Source organism: Bos indicus, chromosome 9 (assembly GCF_029378745.1).
Source record: "Bos indicus isolate NIAB-ARS_2022 breed Sahiwal x Tharparkar chromosome 9, NIAB-ARS_B.indTharparkar_mat_pri_1.0, whole genome shotgun sequence".
Taxonomy (NCBI): domain Eukaryota; kingdom Metazoa; phylum Chordata; class Mammalia; order Artiodactyla; family Bovidae; genus Bos; species Bos indicus.
In genome coordinates this window covers 8324970-8345067 of record NC_091768.1, presented here as the reverse complement: position 1 = coordinate 8345067, position 20098 = coordinate 8324970, and the positions used below count along the sequence as shown (strand labels likewise).

The 20098-nt window shown below is 36.5% G+C and overlaps 1 protein-coding gene across 4 annotated transcripts in view; it reads right to left on the bottom strand.

The window, feature by feature from the left end:
• Positions 1-20098, bottom strand: part of ADGRB3 (adhesion G protein-coupled receptor B3) — an 894978-nt gene that overhangs the window by 64076 nt on the left and 810804 nt on the right. For all 4 annotated transcript variants that reach the window (XM_070795670.1, XM_070795669.1, XM_070795668.1 and 1 more), the window contains one exon: positions 1856-2006. In XM_070795670.1, the coding sequence (XP_070651771.1) occupies positions 1856-2006 (151 nt within the window). The remainder of the gene's footprint in view (positions 1-1855; positions 2007-20098) is intronic.

Sequence of the window (20098 nt, the reverse complement as noted above, 5' to 3'; positions counted from 1 at the left end):
CTTTTTTTTCAGGAAGCCCATGCTTGTTTTTTTCCGATTGAAAAGTTCATCTTCTGATCATCTACCTGTGTCCCCTCCACTCATCATTTTCCCTCCTATCATTTTTCCTTATTCTGGCTATTTTCTTCTGGAAATTTTCACATGATACCATACCCCTTCATGAGGTTTAAATTATGGGAACTCCAAGGGACACAACTTTTTTTTTAACAAATACTGGTCTGTGTGTGTGCATATATATATATATATATATGTGTGTGTGTGTGTGTGTGTGTAATATGTAATATATAAAGTATATATGTGTGTATGTATATTTATACATGTGTATATATACACATGTGCATGCATGTGCACACACACATATGTAAAATATCTCTCCTTCCCTTTTTCTTTTCTTCCTTCTTGTCCTTCTTCTTTTCAATATAGTTGACTTTTTTGATTGACTAGACCAAGTTTTTCAGAAAAAATATCCTCTTCTGGGTCCTAAGCTGAAAAGCTAACAGTCTTCATTCCATGTAATTTAGATTAACTTTTTTCTAAATTATTATGTTGCACTTTGCCATCATGAAACTCATATGCCACTCTTCTGCCCACTCTCAGACTTCCTCACAGTCTAGAACCATTGGTTTAGCTTTTTCACTACCCAGAATAGTTTAATATTAGCTGTAAACCTGGAGACCCTGTAAAGCTGTACACCCTTCTCCTCAAGATCACCTTTGGTAATGATGTTAAATAATTTAGCTAAGGTTCCTGTAAATTGCTATTCTTTATACTTCAAGGGAAGTCTTCATTTCCCTACATACTGTAGTTCTTGGATCTAGTCAAAGCCTGATTCAATACCATTCCAGCTTTAGATGGTCTTTATCATGAAATTCAGACAAAAATTGTAACACAGTGTAAGAATATTGCATTCTCCAGTCTCTTCTTAATGGCTTTCCCACTTGCCTATGCAGACACAACAGCCCTTGGCTGAAATCTGATGGATAACCTTGGTGCTCCTGGTCTTGTGTTTTTCTAGCATGGATTATTCTGACATGGTAATAAGTCCACTTATTTGTGATTCTTTAGGCTACCTCTAGCATTCATTTGTTGTATCTTTGGTCCAAATTTCCTCATTTATTTTTAGTGCAAGTCTTTTGAAACTCAAAGGCAAACGTGAAAAAATCCTGAGCTTTTTCTAAAACTAGTTCTTTAATTAATTAATTCTAATTAAACTAAATGAATTAATTAATTTCAGTTAAACTTTAGAATTGGCCCTTTGAAATGTATAAGTCCAAACTTTAGAATTGGCCGCTTGAAATGTATAGGTCCTCCAGATTCCCATTTCATACGGCACTGTGAGAGGAACTTTTACTAATGAAAAATTAATTCATCCTCAGCCTGTCAGCAATTTTTGTGCTTCCTTTGAGAACTCCATGGACTAGCCATGTGGTTTCATTCATGGTCTAGATGACTTTCTCTTGTGTCGTGAATAGCTCTCTTGAAATAGACACTTTAAAGCTTTCTGAACTTTGCACTGAACTGAACTTCTTAAGACATTTTGCATTTTCAGAACCTATAGTAGAGAATACTTTTGATTTCTTGCCTGTAGATACCTTACATCTCATTTACTACCATGTGAGCACTATTGATTACCAACTGACCAGCTATGTGGCCATCCAGTATTCACTCTTTTTAAAGTTCCACAACCTCAAAGAATGTTCCAATATGACTAACATCCTATATTTCCACTTCGACATACTGAATTAGACACAAAGAAAAGTAGCCTGGGGATAATCACAGTTTCCAACTTCATTCATTACAGCAGTGTTCAAAGTCATTTTAACAAGAGCATAAAAGAGAATAGCAATACGCTTACCCCATCCAAGGCACAAAAAGCGTTTCCTTATAAGCCGTGTTCTAATTTTTCCAGTTACAGCCATATATGATTGCCACGCTTCAGTCAAAACCCAACAGAATGAAGCCAGGAAGAAAAAGTGCAGAAATGCTGTGGTGGTCGTACAGATGCTCTGTGGAAACAGAAAGGACTCAACTCAGCATGGGGGGGGATCATGTGTCTTTCAGAGGGTTGTTAATCTCCAACTCACTGCTTTTACTTCAAATATCTACTTCTTCTTTGTGACAGAGTAATTGTTTACAGAAATTAGAAACCCTGGAGTCTTTCAGCTGTACACTATCTTACAGAATAAAAGTTATAATGTCATTTGTGTGCTCAATTTTTTATGAGAAGAAGCCTGAATGTAAATTTAAACTCAAGGGAGATTCAAGTTACTACTTTCCTTGATTTTTTTTCTTGAATCATAATTATGGGAATGGTCCTTTCTCTGGTTTAATATAAGTTACAGACATCTTGCATAATTCTTTTGGCTACACTGTTCATCCCTCCTTTTAAACCAATAATGCTTTGCTGTTTTATCTGCTGATGTTCAGATTATATCACCACAGTCTCTCAAAAGAAAAAAATTACTTTGCTTTTATACAATGTGATATTCAAAGTATAAAAACAAAGTACAAAAGGAGGTTTGGCTAATAGCCTAGAACAAAAATAACATATGTATTTTAAAGTACTTAATACATTGTGTATGTGTGTACACAGTCGTCAGTCATGTCCAACTCTTTGCATTGCCATGGACTGTAGCCCACTGCTGCTAAGTCACTTCAGTCGTGTCCGACTCTGTGAGACCCCATAGACAGCAGCCCACCAGGCTCTGCTGTCCCTGGGATTCTCTAGGCAAGAACACTGGAGTAGGTTGCCATTTCCTTCTCCAATGCATGAAAGTGAAAAGTGAAAGTGAAGTCGCTCAGTCGTGTCCGACTCTTCACAACCCCGTGGACTGCAGCCTACCAGACTCCTCCATCCATGGGATTTTCCAGGCAAGAGTACTGGAGTGGGGTGCCATTGCCTTCTTCAAAGGGGTGGAAGGTTAATGAGATATATATAGGAAGCCCACTAGGCTCCTCTATCCATGAAATTTTCCAGACAAGAATACTGGACTGGGTTGCCATTTCCTTCTCTAGGGGATCTTCCCGACCCAGGGATCAAACCTCTGTCTCTTTGCGTCTCCTGCCTTGGCAGGTGGCTTCTACCATTGCATCACCTGGGAAGATACTTACTTAACACACTGCTCTGTGTTATACATCGCTCTGTGTTATTATATTATAAGGTGTGTCATAATCAAATCATTTTGAAAAACTAGCCACTGGCAGTACCCAGCCGTGATTTCATGGATATGTTTCTTTGTGTAACTTAATCAATTAAATGTGTCACCATTAGTTACTTATGACTCATCTGCAAAGAGGAGCAGCTTCATTTGGGTAAAGGCTGCTACTTACTTCATTACTCGTATAATTTCTTTGTGTAAATCTTGCTAAAATGCAAGTCTTTGTAAACTTTCCTTTGTCATTTTCAGTCTTGGTTATTTCCAAAAATTGAAAAAAGGAAAACACGGAGCTACAAAAAAGATCACTAAAAACTCCTAACAAAGAATTAAAAGTATTAATACAATCCCACCCTTTTCCCTCCACTCTGATCCACTGTCTTTAATACCTTAGCCCAAATTATTCATATTTTTAATTCTTTCAAAATTCACCAGATGTTCAGTCCTTCTTATCCTACAGAAAGACCTTGATCATGTTTATCTCATCAGGTTGTTTTAATGAGGAGGGATAATATACAGATGCTGAGTAGGACTATAGTAGGCACTCAGCAAGTGCTTAACCGATTACAACCATAGTCATTATTTTAAGTAGAACAAAAAAAGGGTGTTATCAGTTTTCAGCATGGGGTTCCTTATCTCACGTGGTACTTAAATATACTTGGTGCTTAAGTTTATTCTTATAAAACTAATAATTTTCAGTCTGAGAAAGTCATGGATTTCCAGCATCCTCTTCCTCATCAGTTTACTCCTGTTTCAGCCAGAAACAGGAGTAGGAGATTTACCCAACTCTGATTCCTTCTGTACTTGAGACACTGAGACTTTTTCCAAGTTGAAGTTTAAACATCTGCAGGCTGATTACTTTGCTCATTCCTGATCTGCAGTCTCTTGCAGATTTGAACTTCAAAGATAACTTTTCCATTCAATTCCTGAACTAGTTACATATTCTAATTCACTTGTCATTTCTTTCCATCCTTTTGTCTCACCTCAGTAGCTTGTGTTTATTGATTTATAAACTATCAATACAGGGTTATCTAAAACAATGTAAAAATGCTGAATTATTTAAAGGCTAAGTGCTAGATGCATGGAAATTTTGTAAGAAATAATAAAATGCTCAATATCTCAATATAGAGACTTTTAATTTGCTATCTCTATATTATGTTGATTACTTTGGGACTTCCTTTAATTCTGATACAGATTGACATACTAATAACAAAAATAATTTTGGGCTATTGACATTCATATTTTAATAATTCATGCCTCTCTGGACAAAGATATGGCCACAACATGTAGGGGGAATAAATGGTAACAGGAGAAGTAAGACCCTATGGGTGGATGTATTCTACTATGGTCAGGTCAGGTGAATATTCATAAATGACTAGAAAGTGCTCCAAGTATGGAGTTAAGCTGTCTCAATCTAAGCAAAGTGTATATGTGAACTGAGAGGTCTAAAGTCAAGCGTGCAGCAAAAACCTATGATGCCGGGAGAGAGAAGGAGCTACATTCTGCTTCATTATCATATGAAGGGTCAGTATAAAGTCAGATACTGCACTTCAGGAAACACACATTGATCTTTCTACTGATACATTCGCTAAGTTGTCTTTTAAAATACAACTTTTACAAACAGCAGTCTTCAAGTAAAGTCTGTTATTTGCACATTTGTTACATCAGTTTCCACAAAGTGGCTATTCTAAGTTTGGTGTTCAGGATTTTTAAATTTCTTCTCCGGTAGAACCTAAGTCCCATCTCGGTAACCCACAGAGAGCAACCATCCTTTGGATCCTGCAGTACTGGGATTTTTTCACTTTTTAAGTCAAACGTTGATGTTCCTTTTATGTAAGTGTTGATATCATGCCATCTGTTCACCTCTTCCTACCCAGACACACTAAGGTGACCTCTGCTCTCACATTGTCTTCTTATTCAGCCTGCGTGTCTGCTCTAAGCTCCACCACAGCTGGGAGTTCACAGCTCACCACTCCGAATACAAGACTCACTAGCTCCTCCAGCTCTTCAGTCAATTCTTCGACTCCTCGCCAAACCTCAGTGTGGTCCCCCTCTACAAATGATGAGTGTTGCTGACAAATATTAGAAAACTTGAAAAGGTACTTAAATTGGCAAACTGATGGTGGTTTATACCTATAGACTTCACATACACTCTTCATCCCAAATCCATAGGAATGATAGAAAATGTTTCATAAAATAACTGGAAAGAAAAATATGTACACAGTGGTAGACTAGCTACTACAAGAAGTGCCTGAAAAACAGAAAGCCAATGAAAGTAGGATGAATACCAGGGTTAAAGCTACCCATTGGAGCAGAGATTAAGACATGGAAAGTAGGAGATTTAAGATATATGGATGGCACAGAAGTTCAATATCTGTTTAAAAGTATTTTCAGAGGGAAGAAAAAGGGAATTCTGGGAAAATGGAGCATTTAAAGAAATCTTATGGGGAAATTTCTCAATAACATTAAAGATTCTTTAGCTGAAAGATAGCTAACACACACACACGTACACACACCCTAAGATATATTGCAATGAAATTTGTGAACGTTAAGAATAAAGAGAAAATCTTAAAACCTGTCAAAATCAAAAGAAAGATCACTTACAAAAGAATAAGAATCAAACTGACATTGGACTCTTTGTGAGCCACCCAGGATACAAGAAGACAAAAGACTATCTTCTATATTTTATGGGAAAATAACTTTGTTGAATTCAACACATAGCAAAACTATTATTCAAGGAGAGGTAGAAATAAAGACATCTTTAGAATGGTAAGGAACTTTGAAGTTATTACCTTAAGAATTGCTAGAGAACATAAACCAATAATAATAAGAAATCCAGAAGTGCAGAATGAGACAAAAGCTAGTCTCATGAATATCAATATTAAAATATATTAAGTCTAAACAAATGCTTATTAAACAATAAAATATATATTGATAACATAGCCACTTGGATATAAAACTCAATTTATATCCAAAAATAAACTCAGTCTTATTTTATTTGCAGGAATATTTCAGATACTGATTAACTCTAGATTAGAAAAGGATGTTTGAACATCTATGTTAATAATGTTAAGGTTACCACAAAAAGCAGAAACAAATAATATATTTGCAAAAGAGTAGAAAAATAGAACTAAGAAAAATTTATCAGTCCAATTAAAGGCAAGCAAAAGGACAACTAGAAAATACAATAAACAGAAAAATCAAATGATGATACAGAAATTTCCAATTACAGAAATCACAATAAGTGGGAATGCTTTAAATTCACTAGTTAAAAGTTAAGAATTTTTATCCCAGATAAAAAAAATCCAGTAATGAATTTATAAGAGACCTCAAATGCAATGACATAGGAAGACTGAGAATAAAGAGATGAAAGAGCTAAATTAAGCAAATGCTAATATGCAAAAATCAGATGTCACAATGTTAATATTGAAAAGAGCATTAAAAGAGATGAAGGAGTTTTCATACTGACAAAAGGAGCAAGCCATAAAGAAGTTTCCAAAGTAACATATTTCTATGAAACTCATAAAAATTTTCCAAAGTATATGGAACAAATATACAAAAATACTTAGAAAACTGCAAGGATAAATGTCAAACTAAGTTTAAAATGAAAGACAACCTATAGCTCTCAGAAAGTCATGGAAAATGTGGAGAAAAATAGTAATATGGAATTCTATGATGATCATAAAAGTGATTAATCTTTTTTAAATATTGTAGATAAGAAACAGAGCATGTACAATTCTTTAAAATACAAATAGAATATTTACAGAAGTTAACTAGTCCTAGGACAGAAAGGAGAATAAGATAAGCTTAAGAAGTTTGATAACACATAGAACATTTTCACAAACTATAGTACAATTAATTTAGAAATCAACATTAAAAGTCTGTACATCTTCGGGGGGAAACTTTTAATAACTAATGATTTAAAGAGAAATTAATATCCAAATTACAAACTATTTAGAACTGAAAAACAAAAGAAAAACTTGTGCAATTTTGGTATGACAGTACTCAGGGTTATAAAAGCCTTAGATAGAAAACAATACAAAATGAAAATAAATAGGCCACTTAAATCAGAAGAAATTTAACAAAGGCAAAAGCAGAAATTACAAACGAAAACTCTTAAAGACAGTAAAATTGATCCATAAAATCTAAGCTGATTTGAGAGGCTGATAAAGCAGCTAAATCTTTGACTATTGTGATTTTTTTTGAGGGTAGAGGAGAATGAAAAATAAGTAACATTGAAAATATAAAAACTTTTTAAAATTATCATAAAAACAGCAGGCACTGTATATATAAAATTGAAAACCTATGTAAGATGGACATTCTTCAAGGAAAACATAAATGATCTAAATAGGACTGAGATAAAAAATTAATCTTAGATAAAATGGAAAGTTAATAAAAAGTAATAAAAGAAATCTTCAAAAATGATAAAAATTGCAGAAAATTTTACAGGCAAATTCTAACAAATGTATAGATAAGCCCCATTTTATAAAATATTACCAGGTCAAAAAAAATAAAAAGATTAGATGTACCTGACTCATTTGACAAGGCTGGTATAACAATGACACCAAAATGAACAAGAAAACTATAAGCTTTGATTCTTTCATTTTTCTACATAAATGTGAAAGTATTAAATAAAAGATAAAATCTACAAATACAGAAAAAAGATAATAAATCACTATCAAGTAAAAGTGTGTTTACTAAAACAGGACGATTTCAATATTAAAAATGACCTCAATATAAGTTATTATATTAACATTAATGAAGACAAGTGATCATATCAAGAAATGTGAAAGAATTTGATAAAATTCCAGTTATCACTTAAAATATCTTCATTATATATTAGAAATAAAGGAGAACATTTGTACTTCATAAATGTTATCTCTCCAAAACTTATGATTAAAATTGTATTTAACAGTGAAATATCAGAAGCATTCCCATCACAAATAAAAGCAGTATGGCCAACATCACCTCAACTATTCTAAATTGTTATACGAGGTCCTCACCAAAACAATACAAGAGAAAGCAATATGAAAGGAAGAAATAATATTGTCATTATTCTATAAATATATCTCCTTACTAGAAAACACAAGAAGATCCATTTTTTTTTAAGTAATGGAAACAATAAGTAGAATCAAGAATGTGGCTGGAAATAAGATCAGCATACAAAAATTGTATTGTACAGTGAGATCAATACACAAAACTAACTTCCTAATGCACCAACAATGTCTACCGGAAAATGTAATATAAAATTTATAATGAATCATGAAAGATTCATATCTCTTCTCCTTCCCAAGCCATGTTGAAATGACAAAGTTTCAAGCCCCAGGAAAAAAGAAAATAGGCTGTAGATAGGAGTGCTGACATTCAGAAGATGCTGAGGGAAGAAGGGGTGACTGACTTAGAGTGGCAGAGAGAGTTACATCCTAAGTGCTTAGGGGTAGACAGTGGGGGTGGAAATTATGATTGTAATGGAGCCAATTCACTCTGAAGACCTTCTGTGGGTTTAATGCTTTTAGATAACACTTTACTCCTCCAGAAGCAGAAGGAGGACCTAGTTTTGCATGGGACTGAAAAAGAGCCAGGTTGGCTGAAAACTCTACATACAGAAGAGCTGAAACTGTTTCCTTCCAGCTCAGGGCAGCCTAGTATAGTCACAGTGAGGTTTAGTTTCTGGAAAATTCAGTGGCTGGGTTCTGAACTCAGACACCAGTTTCATTAGGGGTACAAGGCAGATACAAATGTATGCATTAACTATTGGCTCCTCACTCTAATTTTCCTTCATTTCTACTCTCAAATTGCCAGCAGGTCAGAGGTTAAATTTCTCCCCCAAAGGGGAAAAGTCTTCATACTCTGGCTCATCCTTGATTAACATACTACACAACCTTTCAAAAAGTCTATCTACCCTAGTACAGAGCTTCAGGTCACTTTTGAGGACCTTGCTTTTATATATATAAATATAACAGAGAAGAAGAATCAGATAGCTGAGGTTATCTTCCAACATGAGAGAAAGAAAAACAAAGCCAGCAAAGAAAAAAAAAAGTGAGGAGTGAGGAGAGATAATAGGGGCAACCAAAAAATAAAAACTTCTAAAACAGATTAAGTCATTCAGAAGCTGAGAAAAGATATTGCACCAAAAACTAAAATCACTAGGGAAAGATTATCAGATGAAAGAAAAATTCCTTATTAACAACTATAAAACACCTCAAATACATTTAACAAAATGTACAGGAGGTTTATAGAAAACTATAAAATTTAATAGAAGAACATAAAACAAGACATTACTAGTGTGTGAGATGAGGGCAATTGTGCGGTAGTTTGAGCATTCTTTGGCATTGCCTTTCTTTGGGATTGGAATTAAAACTGACCTTTGCCAGTCCTGTGGCCACTGCTGAGTTTTCCAAATTTGCTGGCGTATTGAGTGCAGCACTTTCATAGCATCATCTTTTAGGATTTGAAATAGCTCAACTGTAATTCCATCACTTCTGCTAGCTTTGTTCGTAGTGATACTTCCTAAGGCCCACTTGACTTCACATTCCAGGATGTCTGGCTCTAGGTCAGTGATCACACCATCGTGATTATCTTGGTCGTGAAGATCCTTTTTGTACAGTTCTCCTGTGCATTCTAGCCACCTCTTCTTAATATCTTCTGCTTCTGTTAGGTCCATACCATTTCTGTCCTTTATTGAGCCCATCTTTGCAAGAAATGTTCCCTTGGTATCTCTAATTTTCTTGAAGAGATCTCTGGTCTTTCCCATTCTATTGTTTTCCTCTATTTCTTTGCATTGATCGCTGAGGAAGGCTTTCTTATCTGTCCTTGCTATTCTTTGGAACTCTGCATTCAGATGCTTATATCTTTCCTTTTCTCCTTTGCTTTTCACTTTTCTTCTTTTCACAGCTATTTGTAAGGCCTCCCCAGACAGCCATTTTGCTTTTCTGCATTTCTTTTCCATGGGGATGGTCTTGATCCCTGTCTCCTGTACAATGTCCTGAACCTCCATCCATAGTTCATCAGGCACTCTCTATATCAGATCTAGTCCCTTAAATCTATTTCTCACTTCCACTGAATAATCATAAGAGATTTGATTTAGGTCATACCAGAATGGTCTAGTGGTTTTCCCTACTTTCTTCAATTTCAGTCTGAATTTGGCAATAAGGAGTTCATGATCTGAGCCACAGTCAGCTCCTGGTCTTGTTTTTGCTGACTGTATAGAGCTTCTCCATTTTTGGGTGCAAAGAATATAATCAATCTGATTTCGGGGTTGACCATCTGGTGATATCCATGTGTAGAGTCTTCTCTTATGTTGTTGAAGGAGGGTGTTTGCTATAACCAGTGCATTTTCCTAGCAAAACTCTATTAGCCTTTGCCCTGCTTCTTTCCATACTCCAAGGCCAAATTTGCCTGTTACCCCAGGTGTTTCTTGACTTCCTACTTTTGCATTCCTGTCCCCTTTAATGAAAAGGACATCTTTTTTGGGTGTTAGTTCTAAAAGGTCTTGTAAGTCTTCATAGAACCATTCAACTTCAACTTCTTCTGTGTTACTGGTTGGGGCATAGGCTTGGATTACTGTGATACTGAATGGTTTGCCTTGGAAACAAACAGAGATCAAAGAATGCTCAAACTACTGCACAATTGCACTCATCTCAGAGGCTAGTAAGAAATGCTCAAAATTCTCCAAGCCAGGCTTCAGCAATACGTGAACCATGAACTTCCAGATGTTCAAGCTGGTTTTAGAAAAGGCAGAGGAACCAGAGATCAAATTACCAACATCCACTGAATCCTCGAAAAAGCAAGACAGTTCCAGAAAAACATCTATTTCTGCTTTATTGACTATGCCAAAGCCTTTGACTGTGTGGACCACAATGAACTGTGGAAAATTCTGAGAGTGGGAATATCAGACCACCTGACCTGCCTCTTGAGAAACCTATATGCAGGTCAGTAAGCAACAGTAAGAAGTGGGCATGGAACAACAGACTGGTTCCAAATAGGGAAAGGAGTATATCAAGGCTGTATATTGTCACCCTGTTTATTTAACTTCTATGCAGAGTACATCATGAGAAACGCTGGGCTGGAAGAAGCACAAGCTGGAATCAAGATTGCCCGGAGAAATATCAATAACCTCAGATATGCAGATGACACCACCCTTATGGCAGAAAGTGAAGAGGAACTCAAAAGCCTCTTGATGAAAGTGAAAGTGGAGAGTGAAAAAGTTGGCTTAAAGCTCAACATTCAGAAAACTAAGATCATGGCATCTGGTCCCATTACTTCATGGGAAATAGGTGGGGAAACAGTGCCAGACTTTATTTTCTTGGGCTCCAAAATCACTGCAGATGGTGATTGCAGCCATGAAATTAAAAGACACCTACTCCTTGGAAGGAAAGTTATGACCAACCTAGATAGCATATTCAAAAGCAGAGACATTACTTTGCCAACAAAGGTCCATCTAGTCAAGGCTATGGTTTTTCCAGTGATCTTGTATGGATGTGAGAGTTGGACTATAAAGAAAGCTGAGCACTGAAGAATTGATGCTTTTGAACTGTGGTGTTGGAGAAGACTCTTGAGAGTCCCTTGAACTGCATGGAGATCCAACCAGTCCATTCTAAAGGAGATCAGTCCTGGGTGTTCATTGGCAGGACTGATGCTAAAGCTGAAACTCTAATACTTTGGCCACCTCATGCGAAGAGTTGACTCACTGGAAAAGACCCTGATGCTGGGAGGGACTGGGGGCAGGAGGAGAAGGGGATGACAGAGGATGAGATGGCTGGGTCGCATTACTGACTCGATGGACATGAGTTGAGTGTACTCCAGGAGTTGGTGACAGACAGGGAGATCACGTGTGCTGCAATTCATGGGGTCGCAAAGGGTTGGACATGACAGAGTGACTGAACTGAAGTGAAACAAGACATAAGTAGATGGAAAATATGTACATGAATTGGGAGCTTCAATGTCATGTAAATGTCAATCTTCTCCAAATTGATAAATATGCTCAGTGCAATTCCCATCAAAATTTTTTTAAGTTGGCAAGTCACTTTTAAGTCATGGAGAAAACCAGATACAGAGAATTGTCTAGAAGTCTAAAATGAAGAATAAAGCAGGATAGAGGTTTTCCTAAAGGCATAAAACAGAGTAACATGTAGTCAGATGATCACTACCCCCACCAAGCATATGATGCTTTAGAGACACTAAATAACTTGGCCAATGTCTCACGGTTACTAAATAAGGAGGAGGGGTTAACACTGACTCCAGAGCTTGTGAAAATCGCTCAGTTGTGTCTGACTCTTTGTGGACCCATGAGCTGTAACCTGCCAGGCTCCTCTGTCCATGGAATACTCCAAGCAAGAATACTGGAATGGATAGCCATTCCCTTCTGTTGGGAGCCAGCGTGAGGAACTCTGCCCGTGGCATAGGTCATGAGGAAGGAGGCTCGGCAAACTCCTTGTCTTGGAGTTTTATTGGCTTTCCATGTAAACCAAGTTATTCAGCCTCTTTTCTTCACTGAATTTCTTCAATGAGCTATCCCTATTTAGCCACTCTTTATATCTTTAATTCTATCATATCCTGATTGCCGAAGCTGTCTCCCCTTTGAATTCCCTGGATCGACTAGGGCTGGACCCTGGCACCCTTCTCCAGGGGTCCTTCCCGACCCAGGGATCAAACCCCAGTCTCTTGCATTGTAGGCAGATTCTTTACCATGTGAGCCTGCAGGGAAGCCCCCAGAGTTTGTGCACTTCCTCAACTACCATAACTGCACTGCTTTTAGATGGTATTTTTTGCTCATTAATAGCCTAATCCTCAGTTTTTTCATTCTTTTCAGGCCTCAATTTCCCTCCTAACTCTTATATCAGATGAGTTTGCCTTCAACATTGCTGATGAGGTACAGACCACAAATAGTACTGACACTCTTCATATTCCATGGGACCCTTAACTTCCTCTACACGCTCCTCCTTTCCAGAGCTGACATAATAGAGCTAAGACAAAGGTTCACACACTGCTTCGTTGACTGTAAAAACGAGGATACTGACAGCACCTACACTGTAGGATTGTTGCAAAGATTAAATTAATATGATCTATGTGAAGAGCTTGATATACAGTAACCACTCTGGAACTTACATTTGGTCAACTCTATACTCTTTCCCTTTAATTAGCTCCTATATGCTTATAAACATAATCTCTTAGCCTACAAATCTGTTAAAATATTTATCTTCAACCAACAAACTAATCAATCAACCTTCTTTTTATTGACTTTTTTTGCACTGGTTCTCATTGGGTTGTTTTCTCTCTTTCCAACTGTCAAATTTCTTGAAAGGTTAATCTGTTTATCAATTTATGACCAGCTCACGCATTTTCTTCCTATCATCCAGCATCAGCCCTGAATTGCCCTTCCACAAGAATCACCCACAACTTCCTAATTTCCAAAGCTCATGAATGAAATTTCTTTTTAGTTTGCCACAAAAACTCTGGACCTCAACATTCTCACTTGTAAGAATGTCTTTACTATATGACCCTTAAAGGCTTCCCTAGCTCTAAAATTCTACAGAACTATGAATACTCTCTAATGAAAGATTTTATCAGGATACTTTTTCTTGAACTAATTTAGTTCTTAATTAACTTTGGACATTTATGTTTTCCCAGTAAATTATTGGGACTTCCCTGGTGGCTCAGTAGTAAAGAATCCACCTGAGAATGCAGGAGGCACAAAAGATGTAGGTTTGATCCCTCGGTCAAGAAGTTTCCTTGGAGTAAGAAACATCAATTCACTCCAGTATTCTTGCTTGTGAAATCCTATGGACAGAGGAGCCTGGCAGGCTTCAGTCCATGGGGTCACTAAAAAGTTGGACACGACTTAGTGACTAAACAACAAATTATCCATTTCATACATATTTTCCAATGTCTTACTATCTGATTGTATATAAAGTTCTCATAAGTTTTAAGAAATACCATTTGTTTATTTCTAAGATTGCATATCTGTTTGTTACTTCTTACTAGGTTTATCAAAGATGTCTGTTTTACTAATTTATTTCAAACCTTAATGATTCTTTAATTCCAACTTGAGAAATATTTTACATTATTACAGTGATGAATTTTTCAAAGTGTGAAATATAATTATTTACTCTCTTCATTTGGCAGATCTTCAAAAATTCTAAGCACAAAATACTGTGTTTACCTTATTTTCAGCATTCAAATAAATCAGAGAGAAGGGTGTTAACTCTGAAAAGTAATCTTAGAAAATTATTTTATAAATGCTTCAAAAAGCTAAAGAGAAAATGCTTTTGATGAGAGATACATGATATAATAAAACACCCATGGAATAGAGAATGCAGATAAACCTGATTTTGTTACAAACATGAAAAACAGAATATTAAGATGAAGCATTCCAGTAAAATACTTATAAACTCTCAAACACTATCAATATCTGTATACTTCAATTGCAGTATTTATGGAAAAATCAAGAATTATTGCAGTTATCACAATACTTTAGCAATCTTAGACAAAGTGAAATAATCCTTAATATAAACAAATTCTTGTTTGAATTGTTTTAACTTTCCTGTATTCACATACGGAATTGTCCATAATAAATGAATTATAAATATGTATATTTTGCTGCTGTTGCTGCTGCTAAGTCGCTTTAGTCGTGTCTGACTCTGTGAGACCCCATAGACGGCAGCCCACCAGGCTCCCCCGTCCCTGGGATTCTCCAGGCAAGAACACTGGAGTGGGCTGCCATTTCCTTCTCCAGTGTATGAAAGTGAAAAGTGAAAGTGAAGTTGCTCAGTCATGTCCGACTCTTCGTGACCCCATGGACTACAGCCTACCAGGCTCCTCCATCCATGGGATTTTCCAGGCAAGAGTACTGGAGTGGGGTGCCATCGCCTTCTCCAGTATATTTTGCTATTACCATGCAATAAAACATGTACAAGACACATACAATATAATTTTTGGATGCACCTATAACTCTTTCCATATGAATATTGCTACAGCTCATTACCATCATGATTTTCAAAGACAGTTCTTTAGAGGCTACACTAATAATTTCCTATTTATAGTATTCAGAAAGTGGTAGTTCTTAGGCTAAAATGGATTATTGTCAGGGTGAAATAAGATTATGAATAAAAAGGGATTTATAAAAGGAAATAAATAACCACACATACAGTAAGTACACAATAAAATTCTAGGTGCTAATTGGCAAAACAGACTTATTTAAAGATGTTTTACTACATTGTAAAAGATGAAGAGAAAACTAACTCGTCAAGAATCTCCTCGATCTTAAACATTAATTTTACAGCAATGCTGCTGCTGCTAAGTCACTTCAGTCATGTCCAACTCCGTGTGATCCCATAGACGGGACCAGGTCAATATTTATAATGAGTACATGAAGCCCCAGGAGGTGGTGTCTGTAGCTGCACAGGTAGCAGGTGAAGAAGCATGGCATCTTTTCATGCAATACACTGCCTTGTGTTGCAAAGAACCTGATTTCACTAATATTTATAAATATAAATATGGTGTTACCGTATCATTTCAAGCCACCAAAAATTCTTTTTGAAATAAGTGTATAGGTTTTAAATAAACAGATGTTACTAGAAACTAACAAGATGATATTATATGATTTGCCCTCACTGTTCAAATCACTATCAACTCAAACAGAAAAATGCACCATTTAAAAGTATAACTTTTCAGTAACAAACTTTGGTGAGGATGTAGAAGAGGGAACCCCAGGATACTGTTGGTGGGAATGTAAATTGGTGCAGCCATTGTGGAAAATAATATGGCAGTCTCTCAAAAACCTAAAGTAGAGCTGCCCTATGATTCACCAATTCCACTCCTGAGTATATGTCAAAGAAGATGAAAACACTAATTCTGAAAGATACATGCATCCCAATATTCCCTGCAGCATTATCTACAATAGCCAAGATATGGAAGCAATCTAAGTGTCCATCAACAGATGAATGGATAAATACTACTCAGCCATAAAAGCATATGAAATGTTGCCACTTGCTATAATATGGATGGACCTGGGGTATCATGCTTAGTGAAATGTCAGATAGGTAAAGACAAATAATGTATATTACTACTTATGTGTGGAATCTAAAAAATAAAGAATATATAAAACAAAACACAAACAGACTCACATATATAGAGAACAATCTTGTGATTAAAAGTGGGGATAGTGTTGGGGCAGAAGCTGGGGATTAAGAGTTCGGCAAGCTACAAACTTAGTCAAACTACAAGGACATATTGTACAGCACTGAGAATCCAGCCAGTATTTTTAAGTGGAGTGTCATCTATAAAAAGATTGCATCAGCATATCGTACACCTGAAACTAATATAGTAATGTAAATCAGCTATATTTTAATAAAAAGAAAAAAACTGCTGAGAGAGTAGATTTCACATTAAGTCCTCTATTAAAGAAAACAACAACAAAGGGACACAGGCAACTTTCGAAAGCGTAGGGTGTATCCACTACCTTGATGGTGCTGATGGTATCATGAGTATTTGTGTATCTTTAAACTCATCATATTGTGCACATTAAGTATGTACAGTGCTTTATTTATCAATTAGATCTCAATAAAGCTGTTTTATAAAAGCATAATTCTTATACAGATTTCATTGACACACATGCAAATATTGAATGGGATGAATCAAAAAAACCAGTAAGCACTATGGCCTTAAACATCATCATTTCACACAGTTAAATGAAAATTTTATTGTATTAAGGATTCAATCAGAAACTTTCTGTTAATGTCACTTTATTTGACCTCCCTCACTCTATAGTTGCCTTGATGTGCTACATCAACAGCAATGTCACTTGTAAATTAAGAGAAGAATGTCTCTCATAGGCCCAAATACTTAGATTATGCATTGTTCTTCTTGGATGCAATGGAAAATATCAACAGAAGAGATGTGATGGACTTCAGTTCTCTCTTGGAAACTCTTGGCTCACCATTAAAAGTTGTAATACTCACTCAAAACCAGTGGCACAAAACTATGATGAGGAAACATTATATTATTATCTCTCTGATTCATCTTCTCTGACAAAACATTGAAGAACAGAAGACATTGCTAACAGAAGAAATTGCTAAATAGATATGTATGATATGCAATAGTTGATGACTACTGCTGCTGCTGCTAAGTCGCTCAGTCGTGTCCGACTCTGTGTGATCCCATAGACAGCAGCCCTCCAGGCTCCTCCGTCCTTGGGATTCTCCAGGCAAGAATATTGGAGTGGGTTGCCATTTCCTCCTCCAGTGCATGCGTGTGACCCCACAGACGGCAGCCCACCAGGCTCCTCCATCCATGGGATTCTCCAGGCAAGAATACTGGAGTGGGTTGCCACTTCCTTCTCCAATGCATGCATGTGACCCCATAGATGGCAGCCCACCAGGGTCCTCCGTCCCTGGGATTCTCCAGGCAAGAATACTAAAGTGGGTTGCCATTTCCTTCTCCAGTTAATGAGTAAAGGAACCATATCAACATTTGCTAAACATGAATACCCAAAACAATGGTAACTCTTATTTCCTAGATTTATATAATTTCATTTTAAAATAAAGCAGTACTATTAAAAAGAAAATAAATGCTAGATAGATGTCAGAGACACAAGTGTATTCCACAGATGTCAAAAATATGGATCTTGCAAAAAATATGCTCATAATTTGCAGACCTTGGAAAGTTTGTCACAAATAACACAGAAATCCGGTTCTTTGAAACATGTCCGTTGGGAATCCAAACATTTGTACATCACACACAGCAGATGCTTCATTATATACTGTTATCTCCAGGCTTAGGAAATAAAAATTTTATTCAAAATAAAATTTAATTAGGCCACTTACTATATAAGGCCAAGAGTTCATCTAAAGCCTTACTAATAACTTGAAATCTTCAAAATGTGTTACAATCTCTATTACAATCTCTTAAAAATAACTCACATTATATTCTGTATCTGTAGAGGAAATCATTCATCAGTGAGTTTGCATCCTCTGGTGTAAGCAAGCACCATATACAGTTGCTCAAAAAGGGGTTATAGTAACTCGAGTGTCAAGTTGCCTTCAGTGTATAATAGCAGAGCAAATAAAACCCTATAGCCTTGTTGCTAAGGTTTCTATGTTTTGAAGACATTTCTTTGATGACTTGGAAGGCAGAGGACAATGACAAGAAAATATTTTTAATATCAAGAAGACATTTATTTATTTACTGTTTATCAAGTTTAGTCAACAGTCTATTTTGTGTTATGAGACTATTTCAATGTGGACTGAAAACAATTTTTGATCCAGAGACACCATGATGTGAAAGGGTCCCAGATTTTGTAAGCAGGCTAGTATTTATGAACCTTGAGTGGACAGAGTTATCTCCTAGGGAGCTCTGAAAAAAATATGCATCTATTAGTGCTATTCCCTAAGACTCTGATATAATCAGTCTGGGGTGTAACCTCTCCATTTTAGAATTGCTAAGGCCCCCCTTATGATTCCAATGTGCCTCCAATATAGTCAATGGCTCCAAACATGTGACCTTGCACCAATTACTCAACCTCTCATAGCTTCAATCTTTCATCTGTCAGATAGAGGTGAAATATCCAGTACATAGGTTCATAAAATTACATATAATAGATGCAAAGTGCTTAGCTCTTTGTGAGTTCTAAAAAGGATTAGTGACAATGACTATCCATGAGAATTCTCAACCCATTACAGTAACTTATCTAGTCTTAGTTGGTTCCTAAAATTCTAGAAAGACTAACAAAAATGGACCCCTCTGCTATACATTCATGTTTTAATTTATAATGCCATTAGAACTGATATACTTCTTTATAGAACCTCTTATGAAAAGAGAATCAAGCACCTAACAATGAACAGTGTGGAAAAAAAAAAAAAACAAGCAGAGTAACGCCATCCTTCGTGGTACTGAGGAGGAAGCCACACTCTGCAAATACCTAAGGGAAGAGGCCTGATGCTGAACAACAGCCCCCACAGGTAAGTTGCGCAGTTCACTCAGCCAGTTATGGGACTCTGGGAATGATGAGTTACAGAAATCCCAATTCTCCACAGGACCAGTTTTGACCTTGAGATTGATTGCATGGCTCCATTTGTGCTCGCCTTTTAGATATCTATTTCCTTATCTCTGAGCCATCCAGCTCCAGATATTGCAAGTCCAGTATGTCTAAAAACAAACCCTTTTACCCTTCCTCTCTAGTTAGCTTCTCTTTCTGTGTTTGCTATCAGTGACACAACACCCTCATGCTCAGGTAGAAATCTAGGTATCATCCTCATAATACCACCACATCCAACCAATTACCCATTCCTCTTTGAATACATTCAATTGGGAATATCTTTCCCTTTCTTGCTTGCCTTTTTTTTTTTTTTTCTCCTCAGCTATTTTTAAAGCATCCTCATACAACCACTTTGCCTTCTTACATTTCTTTTTCTTGGGGATGGTCTTTCTCCCTGTCTCCTGTACAATGTCATGAACCTCCGTCCATAGTTCTTCAGGCACTCTTCTACCAGATCTAATCCCTTGAATCTATTTGTCACCTCCATAGTATAATCCAAAGGGATTTGATTTAGGAGGTCCAGGGAATAGCAAGGAGAGATAACAAGGCCTTCTTCAACGTACAATGCTAAAAAATAGAGGAAACCAATAGAATGGGAAAGACTAGAGATCTCTTCAAGAAAGATATCAAGGTAGCACTTCATGCAAGGATGGGCACAATAAAGGACAGAAATGGTATGGACCTAACAGAAGCAGAAGAGATTAAGAAGAGGTGGCAAGAATACACAGAACTATACAAAAAAGGTCTTAATGACCCAGATATCCATGATGGTGTGGTTACTCACCTAGAGCCAGATATCCTGGAGTGCAAAGTTAAGTGGGCCTTAGGACATGTTGCTACAAAAAAAAAAAAAAAAAGCTAGTGGGGGTGATGGAATTCTGGCTGGACTATTTAAATCCTAAAAGATGAT